At 46.5% G+C, this 11,713-nt stretch overlaps 1 protein-coding gene across 5 annotated transcripts in view; it reads left to right on the top strand.

Annotated features, from left to right (window-relative positions):
• The first annotated feature begins 29 nt into the window (after positions 1–29).
• The window catches only part of Ppp2r5c (protein phosphatase 2 regulatory subunit B'gamma), a 129,264-nt gene continuing 117,580 nt past the window's right edge, over positions 30–11,713 (top strand). For 3 of the 5 annotated variants that reach the window (XM_055592722.1, XM_055592721.1, XM_055592723.1), the window contains exons 1-2: positions 31–114; positions 701–766. In XM_055592722.1, coding sequence (XP_055448697.1) covers positions 88–114; positions 701–766 — 93 coding nt within the window. In that variant the 5' untranslated portion in view covers positions 31–87. Of the gene's footprint in view, positions 115–700; positions 767–11,713 lie in introns of all 5 variants that reach the window. The other 2 variants (XM_055592720.1, XM_055592725.1) reach the window with 2 other exon arrangements.

Here is an 11,713-nt window from a genome sequence, read left to right as displayed (position 1 = left end):
CGGCCGGGCCGGGGGCGCTTCTGCTGCTGCAGCGGCGGTGGCGGCGGGCGGCGGCAGGGGCGGCGGCGGCGGCGGCCCGCACCAGCCATGCCGAATAAAAACAAGAAGGAGAAAGTGAGTCGGGGCGGTGGGCTCCGGCACCGGGTCGGGGGGTCCCCGCGACGGCGGGTAGGGGCGGGGCGGCAGGTCGTCCAGCCTCGCGGGCGGGCCCAGGGCGCTGGCAGGATTGCACGGAGCTGGGGAGGCCGCCCCGGCTCTGAGGTGGCACTGAGGTGCCACGGTCGCTCTGGGTGGCGGCGGATGCTCCGTGCAGTGCTCTGCGTGGCGGGGGCTGGGGTGCTGGAGCGTTCCAGGCTCGCCCCAGAAACCCTCACTGGTGAGGTTTAAGGGTGGGAGGAAGAAAGGGATGGGCCGAAAGCACTGCCTAAGATTGGGTTTATCTGTCCCTGCCTGGAGTTTTCACACCCCAGCCCCCCAACACAGCCGTCAAGAGAAGAACATGAAGAGAAACGGAATTTGAAGGCTCTTGGTTCTGTGAATATACTCAATATGATGTAGTTTGCTGCTGACGTATTAAAGCCACTAGAAGCTCTCAAGTGAAATGAATCATTTTGGAAAGTGCATTTGAGCCGAGGCTTAGCGGTCCAAATATTGAGAACACTCATTGGTTATTTTTGTTTGTTTTTGTGATCATTCCTAGGAACCACCGAAACCGGTGAAAAGTGGAAAAGGTTCAAAAGAAGGACAAGACACAGTAGACCCAGAGGTAACTGCTGTCATATACTCATTGTTTTTCTTGAGCAGCTTTCAATCTAGGGTCTAACGCAGAGGGCAATAAAAGACAAAGTTTCCTAAAGTGTGTACCCCTACGAGACTTTATGAAGTGTTTTCATATGAGTTATTTACTTTTTCCCCTTTTATTGAAGTGCGCACCGTGAAACTGACATTTTACAGATAATTTTGGGGCCTCTAATGATTCTCAAGCTCTGTGTCTTAAATGGAGCCTCTAGCTCAATTTCATGTTCCTTCAGCTTTAGGGTCTGCCCTTCTCCATTTTCTGTTGGTCAGGCGGCTCTCAGAGACTCTGCCCTGGTCCTTGCTTAGCCTCTTCAGCTGGTGTCTGGTCCTTTTCAACTAAGTAGTTGGGGGTGTGTTTTTGATAGCTCTAATTTGGGTACTTTTCTTTTACAGTCTTGTATTTCCTTTCCCTCCAGCTCCCCCATCCTCATTGGTGAGTTTTTGACTTTTCTTGCTTCCTGGCTTTGGCTTATCTCAGGAATATCTGGAATGACCCCTTGGGTCATTTGTCGGAATCTGTGATCTGTAATCGAGTTGGGCCCTGGGGGCCTTTGCAGGGCTGCCACTTTCTTTTGCCTTTTCTTGTATTTCATTGTCTTGGAATCAGAGCGCCCAAGGCCAAGGATGCCAGAGCTCGTGGATTCAGTTTTTAACTTACAGGCACCCAGAAGCCACTCATTAGTCTTCCTTCTCCAGAGCCGGGTCATTGCAATCTTAACACAGACATTTCTGATTTGTGGCATTAGGCCTCACCTTCCTGCAAGGCACATTGGAATGAGTTGAATTCCTGGTGGAAAAAAACTGCAGTTAATTGTCGATGATCTGCAGGGGTTATTTTAGCTCCAGGTTGTCTTTCCCCTCTCATTTGGTGTGTTCTAAGCCTCCCTCCTCTGCAGCAGGTGGTTCATCCCAGCAAATCTGTTGCCCTCTCTAGAGCTGAAAGCAGAAATCCAAAAGTTTCCTGAAATACCAGTAGTTAGGATTGTCTGTGCCAGTCGTTGCCTGCCCTTTCTGTGTAGCAGATCGTGACGTTTTCCTGTGGCACACTTGTGTTTGGCTGCCTTCAAGAGCCATCTCTTCAGCAGTTTGACAAGAAATGTGGTTGCTTTGCAGGGTTGTACGCTGTGCTTTGTTGCCTTGTTAGAACTGCTAAAACTTCCTACTGCTCTCCAAAGCTTCCTTGCTCAAACACGCTTGTATCCCATTAGTGTTGGGGGGGGGGGGAACTATCAGTCTGTGTGTTTCATCTCTCCCTGTTTTAGCAGAAAGAACTATGTTGTAAAGGTAGGACATATAGATAATGTTAGGTTTGGACCTGAAAAAACCCATCCCAGTTCAAAGATGCCCATACCACTGCCATGTAAAAAAGTGTCTGTGAAGTCCGTTGGGGGCTCTACTGTCAGCTGTGTAGGGCTCTTGAGTGTGGCCTGCAGTATCCAGTGTGATGCCTCACTTGTCTTCTTGTATCTCTTCTACTGCTACTGTCTAAGAACTGGAGTCACAGAGCTTGAAATGACCACTGAAATATTGGGCGCTTCACCCCCTCCTCAGAAGAGTGCTCGAGGCAACATGGCATAGTAAACATGACCCTTGGCAGATCACTGTGTAAATTATTTTGCAGGAACACAGGTCAAGGCACTTCAGTTCCTGGGAACTCGGGGTTGAGGCTTCCTTTCTGATCACTGTCTTCCTTCCCTCAGCCCTCAACTCTCTTTTTCTCTTCCAGTCCCACCTACTTACTGAGTATGACTGACTCGGCAACCGAGTTAAGGCATCGTTGCACACACCCCTTTTCTCCTATCACTCTGAATTTGAGGATCTTAACCCAAACAGTTTAGATGGGTTTGCTATTCCCGTGTTGCTCCTTGAGCCCTTCTAACATCCTGTCCCTTTCACAAGCGGCCCCATGAAGGGGGCTCCGAGCCTGGACAGTTGCCACACTCCAGCTTCACAGCCTGGAGAGACGAACAGGGCAGGTGCACAGCTATAGATGAGCGGCCAGAAGGCTTGGGGAAGAATCCCAGCAGAGGGGTCAAGAAGTTAGCCTGTGATTGATTTAACATACCACGCCAAGTAGGTGGAAAGCCCTTACAGTAGACGTTTGGCTGGCAGCCCCCTTGTCTCACGAGAGAAAAGGCTTCAAGTGGTTTACATCACAGAACACTTTGGCCAGAGCGTGGCCTTCCTTTTAATAAGGAAGGAAAATGCTGGAGTGAAGACAGCATGAGACACAGGAAGGTATTCCAGGCTGGAGGTTAGAGCGCGGGCACTGAGTCCTGCTTGCCGTGAGCGGTATGCTCGCTCACCTTGCGTAACTTGTTCCTTCATCTCTAAGACAACTTAGGGAGCTAAAGAGTGGAGGGTTGTTTTTTACCTGTGTGGGACAGATTAGGCCCTACTTTCCTAAGAAATTCTGCCTACTAGGCAGTTATGCCTTGTTCTAGAAATTTCTTCAATGACATGTTAGTACATTTTTTTTCTTCTCTGTAAAATAGTATGTTAAAGTTTGACTTGTTGCTTATTCCCAAGTGTCCTAGAAGTAGACATTTCTGTCTAGTGCTAGATACAGGTTTATTTTGTAGTGTATTTCTAACGGGCAGGTTAAAATGGGCCACTTGAGGCTGGACAATGTGGATATGGATAGAAAAAAACAAATTAGCGTTCGGATATAGAGGAACATGACTAGGCACATTTTTATGAATATTTAAAATCTTAAATAAATTACACTGAGATCCAGACATTCATTTTGCAGGCCATTGGATGGCGTTCTTTTTGAGTTTTTAAAGTCTGTGTACTTTGTTGAAAGTTGACATTTTAAAATGTGTTCATGATTTTTATAAAATGATTTGGTTTTGGCACATTAAAGGTGGTTGAGTCTCATTCTCTGTGTATTTGGAATGCCGGGCTCAGTTTTACTTGAAAGTCTCTCCAGCATCTCTTATGTAACATCCAGTGCTTGGAAAGAAACCTGAGCAATCCTCCCTCGGACTTGATGCCTTACTCTGATACCATTTACCTTTATGAATATTCTGTTCCTTTGCATTTCATAGCCATTGCCCGCTGGCATACCGGAGCAAGGAGAGTAAGACGAGGCTTGGCAGGGATTACGTTAGGCTGGGTGGTACAGTAATCACTAATCTATTAACAACCATTACATGTAAACATAGGTAAAAATTTTATGAAGGTATTTTTCAAAATTAACTTGGGGCTGTTCATCTTCTGTGGAGCAGGCATCTTTCTTGAATAACTTGGAAGAGGATTGTGGGAGTGGTTTGGAAAGAGCCACCTAGGGACTTATCTGATGCCCTCTGTGGAAGGGCCAAAGCCTCCGTCCATAGGTTGGCTGGCTTTTCTCAGGCCCTTGTCCAGTGCTTAGGAGCATAGAAAGATGGTGCAGCCTCAGATGGAAGAGCTGCTCTGGGTTGGCTGGCTTCAGGGCCTCAGAAGCACCTGGGTCTTCCTTAAATGTCCTTTCCTCCAGCTCCCACTCCATCCAAATGTCAGCTAATAGGTGAGAGCCCCAGGACACACAGACTGCCGGCACCTAGTCCCTAAACCAGCCATTTAGAGCCAGGCACTTTCTTAGAGGCTGTTCTGGGGGCTGTGTGTCTATCCTTGGCCTCACCCACTAAATGCCAGTGGCAGGCATTGCTGTATGTCCCCAGAGGAGAGCCTCTCCTGAGCCACCACACTGAAAAGGCGCTTTCCAGTGTGTGCATTTGCCTGCAGAGTGTGTCTGGCGCTCTCTCCCCGGTATGCTTTTATGCTGAACAGCAGTGCTCAGACGAAAGGGAAGGCCCTTACACTCCTCAAAGGCGCTGAGAACCCAAACAGCTTTTGTGTAGGTGGGTTACAGCTATCTGCCCATATTTTTCATATTAGAAATTAAAACTGAAAATTTTAAGTATTCATCAATTCAGCTAATAATAGCAATAATACTCATTACATGTTAGTAAAAATGGCATTTCTGTGAAAATAACTTTTCAGAAAATTCACTGAAAAGAGGGACATTGCTCTAGTTTTTTCAGAATGCTTTAGCTGCTTGGTTCTTCTTTCAGCCCTTTTTGATAGCTCATGTACAGCTCACAAAAATCTTTACAGCATGAGACTTAAAAGAACTCAATAAGTCGTGCCCAAGTTATTAACTATGAGGACAGTTTGGCTTCCTGGATCCCTTGGAGCATCTTTAAAAAGGACTCTTGGTAGCAGCCCCCAGGATATTTTAAGGACAACTGTTTCAGAATACCCTTCTGAGGACTGGCAAGATGGCTCAGTAAGTTAAGGCACCAACTGCCAATCTTAACAACTTGGGTTCTGCCTCAGGACCCACATGGTAGAAAATCGGCTCCTACAAATTGGCCTTTGGCCCCTGGCACACATACACACAAGATAAAAATGTAAAACAACTTAAAAAATGAAATTAAAAGAATACCCTTCCAGGCTTTCAAAAAATGGATGAAAGCTTTCAATTTTCCTTAGCACCAACTCAAGTTCATCTATTGAAATTTAAGAAGAGGTGTGATTTTTTTTAATGTATTTTTATTTATGTGAGTGTTTTGTCTGTGTGTGTGTGTGCTGTATGTGTCTGGTCCCCAGAGAGGGCAGAAGAGAGAGGCCCTCTGAAATTCCAGGTGATTGTGAGCTGCCTGTGTTTTTTAAACTTTGGCAGTACTTTGCTGTCATTTATTTGTTATATACTGCCTTGAGCCACCTTGCTTCCCTGCGACTTGCCTGCCTTAAGAGAGGAGGCCCTTGAGGCCAGCTGTTGAACATGATGCATGATTCATCTTTGTACTCTGTTAATTAGGACCTATGGTCGAGAAATATTTCATTGTTGGACTTAAAAAGTGCTTAGAAGGTTTGAAATTTAGCCCAGGCACGGAGCACGTGCCTGGCGAGTGCACAGGCCCTATGGTCCGTCCTCAGCACGTAATAGATAGTGCTGGAAAAAGGAGAGCTTCAGTTCAGGCTGCTTGCTCTTTCATTATTGTAAACTATAAGTAACCTTTTAGTCATTGTTTTATTATTTTTGATCCCCAAAGGAATTTCAGTGCAGAATCTTTATTCAGTTTTATTTAAAGTAAGTGACATTATACTAGCTCAGATGATTATAGTAGTTAGTAGTTTTCTTTTTGTTTACCTTTATATCTGAGTCAGGGGCTTACTATGTAGCCCAGGCTAACCTCTTATCTTAGTCACTCAAATGTTGAGATTATAGGCATGTGCGACCTGGGACATAGGACTTTTTCTTCTGTTTTGTGAAAGTTTTAAATAATAAACAATTTTTAGTTGAAAAAGAGGGTAATTGTCATAAAGATCTTACTTTAAAAATTCAGTGGTAATTGTATCTATCATCTATTATCTATCATTTATCAATATCTATGAAGTCTGTTTTAATTTAAAGCATTTCAGAATGGCATTTCCACTGAAATGTGTTTCTAGTTCCCAGTTACATTTATTTGGGGACTGCTTCTTGGTAGAATATATTTTTTTTTCTTTATTTTCCAAGATAGTACACTTTATAGCTAGGTGATAAGCAGTTGGATGATGGATGGATTTCTGGCCTGGGCATCTTTGGTCCTGGGGAGTGAGCACAGTGCTGAGGACTGGGGAAGATAAAAAGACTAATGCAGTCCTGACCTGTTAAGAAGACACTGTGTGCTTGGGAGTTTCTAGACAGTTCCACTTAGTTGGTGTTGAATGGAGGGGCCTAGATGGGGCCCATCTCCTGGAAAAAGCCAGCTGCAGCTTTCAGTTAAGAAACCGGGTGCTTTTAGCACCTAAGCAGAGAGGCCCAGGTCCGTCAGACAGGGTAGAGGTGGGAGAAATAACCTAACCAGGGAGCACAGGCAGCTGCAGGGGGAGCACAGGCTTGCGGCTAGCCACAGACCGAGCAGATGTTTCCCTGCCTTGAGGAGCTAGCTGGCCACCAACTAAGAGCGCAGCCACTGGCATAGGTCACAGGATGTCTTCTTGAGGTACAAGACAGCTCCTGTGACAGTTTCAGTGATGGGAAGAACCTAGTGTGTTCCTAGGGCACTCCCCCTCTTCCTGGGACCAGGCTGGGCACCTCTGTCTCCCCCACCCCGTCCTGCTCTCTGTCTGGGAGCAGTACTTAGCAGGTACCTAGCTGAGAAGTGCTGCATCTCAGTCCACAGTGGCCTGTGTTTCTCCACTTGAGGGAGTCAGAGAGCAAGCCTAGAATTTAAGCTCCGGGGAGAGAATAAACGCTTTAACTCAGGATGCACTGAGTTTGTCTTTCTGTGGTTTTTGTTAAGAAATGTCATAGAGATAAATTAGTTTCCCACACTTTCTGGCCTATAGGCGAGAGTGCTGACAATGCTAGTTCTGTCTGCAGAGGAGCTCAGAAGTTAGCCACATTAAGTGATGTCATTTCAACCTACAGTAATGAAAATTAAACTTGAAATCAAGTTCCTTGGTGCGTTAGCCACATTTCAGCATGCAGTAACCACATGTGGCTAGTAGCTACAGAGGTACAATACACACAGGGTCTGAGAGAGTCCCGCGGGCAGAGCCGATCTGTGGGCAGACGGTATTTTATACAGCCACTTCTAACATGAGTGAATGGAATTAGCTTCATTAGCTTTCTTTAATAATACAGATTACCAAGTTTCCAATGTAAAATTTAAAAGACGAAGAGAGAGAGAAATAGGCAAGAGAAGAAAACAGGTAAACTTAGAGGAAAGAAGGAAATGCAAAGGAGCATACTTTGTTGAGATGGGAATGCGCTGCATTTACCTCCTAATCCACCATAGGCCTGCCCCAGATCTCATGGAGGAAGACTCCATTTTCTTAGGCAAGCAACTGGGAGGAGACCCAAGAGAAGTCACACAGCGTCACAGTCATTCTTGCAGATGGGTTCTTGTATGTTTACGTTTTTTTAGGTCAAAACATCCATGGCTGGGGATGTTGTTCAGTGTGGAGTGCTTGCATGCCTACTATGCGCTAGACCCTGGGTTCAATTCTCAGCACTAGAAAGGATATTTTTTATTAGGATAGTACAGAAGTGTATCCTTACTATATATTCAGCTTGCTTTAGTGGTAGGGACAGTCTTGCCAAGGAGTTGACATTCAAGGTAGGACCCTCATCCCAAGGGTGGAGTGGGAAAGTGAGAGCAGGTGCAGGCATTTGCAGATCTGGACCTGGCTGCTGAGCTGCTGTGCAGCAGGAAAAACATGGCGTGTGTGTGGTCTCCATTCATACACAGGATGAAATGCCGGCGCAGGCAGCTGGGTCTCTGGGCTCAGTAGGCTCATCACTGACCACTTGCTTTTGGGGCCTCAGGAGCTGGCTTGGGGCTTTCTTGGGAGGGACCAGGACCTCCACCAGCAACCTAAGTTTTTAGACTGTTGGGTTTCTTTGGGGCATGTGTTTCCTTCATGTGTTTCCCTGTTCATCCATGTTCTGTAGAGGTGGTAGAGGAGGTGGCTGTGTACAGCATGGCGAGAAAAACTAACCTCTCACCTGCATCCTGCTGTAACAGGTTCCAGGCCCCCACCTCTGGGGCTCCGGAACTTCCTGGTTGAAGATGCAGCTGTGGAGAGCTCTGCACAGGGGGCACGTATGACACATGCTCCTCAGTATTCTTGCTACCAGAGGTCACCGCTCTGTGAATCCTTACCACTGGGAACTGGGCTGGCAGATTTGCTCAAATCTATGGTCAACACTGATCAGAAGCCTCCTTCCTCTATTTCCATCGCTCAGCAGGAAATGTTGGCCTAGAAAAAAAAAAAAAAAACTTTCTGTAAAAGGCCAGATATAACTGTCCTAGGCTTTAACAGGCCTAAAATATTTGTATGGTTTGTCTCAGCCACTTACTGTGCAATTGTAGAGAGAGCAGTTAGACAATGGTGAGCAAATGGATGCTACCTTCCAACAAAATGGAATCTCACAGAGCAGGTGCAGACAGGGCACTGTGTGCCAGGGACATGGCTTTCTGGCCCTGGTCCAGGGGGATCCAAGCAACTGGCAACACTTAGAGCAAGTAGTGAGAGGGGTTGGTTATGTCACCATCCTTGGACTCTTAGCCAGCCCTGGCTAGCTCAGGGCAAGAGGTGTCCTTTGTGTTTGACTTTGTTCACCATCTTGAATCTCTCGTGACCCCAGTGGCTTGGCCCCACTCTAGGACACAGTAAGCCTCTTACATGTAGTTGTGAATTTTTAGAAGTGCAGTGTTTGAGTGAAGGAAAAGCACTATGTGTTCAGTGTAGTAATCCCTTATATGGTAAGACGTTTAGGAGTGAGGCTTTGTCACCAAGCCAGTTGCTTATTTTGCTGCTTGAATGAATAATTTTAAAGTACAGAGACTAGCAAGCACCATGTATCTGTTACCAGATTTATTTCACTCCACATTAGGAGAGTGCTGTTGCTTGGCTGTGTAGTGGGTTGTGGGGAATAGAAGTGACAATTAGACTTTGTGTATCTATTGTTAGAAACCGTCACCCTTTTTTGATACCTGTATTGTTCCTCTGTGGTAGCGTTTACCGCCATGCCCAGTGTCTGTTGGTAAGACTTGGAGAGTGGCCATTTGTCCCTGTCCCCACTGTTGTCATAACAGAAGTCAGCAGGGGCCTGCCTGGGTGGCTCATTGCCCCAGCTCCCCACTTCGACTAAAAGTTCTACTTTCCCTGCTCTCAAGAACTTCCCCTTGAGGGTAAGGTCAGGAAGACAACTGCTCTGTGCCTCAGGATACCTTAGATCATCCTGCAGCCACCCAAGGTTCCCCAGAGATGTAGGTGGTGAGAGGCATAGTTTGCACACGGAACTCTCAAGGAGAAGATCAGCTATCATGATTTGAATTTGATAAGCAACACTGTGTTTGAGACTAATGTGTCAAACACAAGGAGCCTAAGGCAAATCCTGGGCCCTCTTTCACAGCTGACCAAGTAGATCAAAGCAAACCTTCCATGGTCTCCAGTCCAGGACGGCAGCCAGAATGAAGAACCGAGTCTATGAGAACTTCCCCAGCTTGGCAGCAAACACCGCACACTCCTAGTCAAGGGTCAGTTTTGTTTGCTTGTTTTTGAGACACAGTTTTTTCTCTGTAGCCTTGACTATTCTGGACTCATTTTGTAGACCAGGCTAGCCTCAAACTCAGAGCGATCTGCCTGCCTCTGCCTCCGCAAGTGCTGGGATTACAGATGTGCACCACCGCACCCGGCTCAAGGGCCAGTTTTAAGACTTGTATCATTTTTATTTCATGGTGAGCTCCTGACCTGCAGAAGCCCCTGCCACTTCTCACTCGATGCCCAGCCCATGTCAATAGGCCATGCTGGCACTCTCCAGACCATGGCTGTTAGTAGCATCAGACCCGGAAGGGGCAGAGATGCCACAGGGCAGAGCAGCCTTACCACCACTTCCTTCCAGAACATTTCCTCAGCTTGAGCTCCAGGAAACTGGCAGCCACTGTTTCCCTTTCCGAAGCCTGGCAGCCACTTGTCTGCTCTCAGTGGATCTGTCTTGACTTCATATCCATGCCCTTCCTCTTCTGCCTGGGTCACACTCCATCTGAAGGCTTTAACTGTGTCATTGTGTCAACTGAGGATGCCCGGCTTGTGTCCACCTTCCGGCTGTTGTGGGCCATGCGACCCTGTGTGAGCATTCTTTTCTCTCTGCACCTGTTTGAGTCCTCGTGGATATCTCCCAGGGGTGGGATTGTCAGATGGTTTGGTAATTGTGTGTTTCACTTACTGAGGAACCCGTCTCTGTCTCTGTCTTTCTGTCTCTCTCTCCTTTCTCTCTGCACACACACCCCATCCTGCCTAGCTGTTGCTTCTTTCCATGTGTTCGAACGCCCTGCCTGTGCTGACATGGTAAGCTAGTGGTGCTGAGCACCTCCCCGGCCTGTTGCCATTCATGTGTCGTCTTTTGAGAAATGTTCATTTAAGTCCTCTGCTTATTTTTTTAACCTGATTGTCTTCTTGTTGAATTATTGGGAGGAGTTTTTTTATTCTGACTACCAGACTGTTACCAGATATATTATTCACAAATACTTTGTCTTTATCAGTTCCTTTTACTTTTTTGATAATGCTTTTTTATGTACATTTTTTAAAGTATTTATTATTTATATAGCATTCTGCCTACATGCGTGCCACCACACCAGAAGAGGGAACCAGACCTTATTATAGATGGTTATGAGCCACCATGTGGTTGCTGGGACTTGAACTTAGGACCTTTGGAAGAACAGCCAGTGCTCTTAACCTCTGAGCCATCTCTCCATCCCCTTTATGTACATTTTTAAATGAAATTCAATTTGTCTCTTTTGTTGTTTTCATTGTAGTTAGAAGCTTGCTGTCAAATCCAAGGCCATGAGACCTCCTTCTGCGCTTCTAAGAGTTATGGTTTTACCTAAATCGCTCTTGTGTTTTGGGTCTTTGCTGTACTTTGAATTAGTGTTTACATGTGCTGTGGGCTGAAGACGCACCTTCGTTCTTTCTCGTGTGTCTTCCCAGCTCTGTTTGTTGCCTGCTTACATTTGTCTCCGGGGCAGTCTTGGCCATTGGTTCTGTCTGACCTACCAGTATGTCAGTCAGATCATGCTGTTTTGATTAAAATTGTATTTTAGAAGATGTTAACAGACACACAGAAGGAGCTTGCCTGGTCTGGGAAGACAAATCACTTGGCATTGCTGGAACACAGTGAGCGTGCAGTGTGGGCACGCACAGTTATATGGAGGGTGGATCTGAAAGGAGGGGAGAATCAGCAAGTAGAGTGATGAGAGGAGACAGCAAGATGAAACACTGTCCTGACGCTCAGCCTTCAGCCTCTCTGTAGACAGGTCCGTGAAGGGAGACACCTGAGAATTCCAAGGGTGTAGTGACCTGGCTGCATGAGTGAGGAGGGAGACATGGACAAGCAGTCCCAGGCAGTTCCCAGGGTCCAGAGTGAGGAGGG

This window comes from Psammomys obesus, unplaced genomic scaffold, assembly GCF_907164565.1.
Source record: "Psammomys obesus unplaced genomic scaffold, mPsaObe1.curated_primary_1811, whole genome shotgun sequence".
In the NCBI taxonomy this organism is placed as follows: domain Eukaryota; kingdom Metazoa; phylum Chordata; class Mammalia; order Rodentia; family Muridae; genus Psammomys; species Psammomys obesus.
This window is presented reverse-complemented; position numbering and strand designations above follow the sequence as displayed.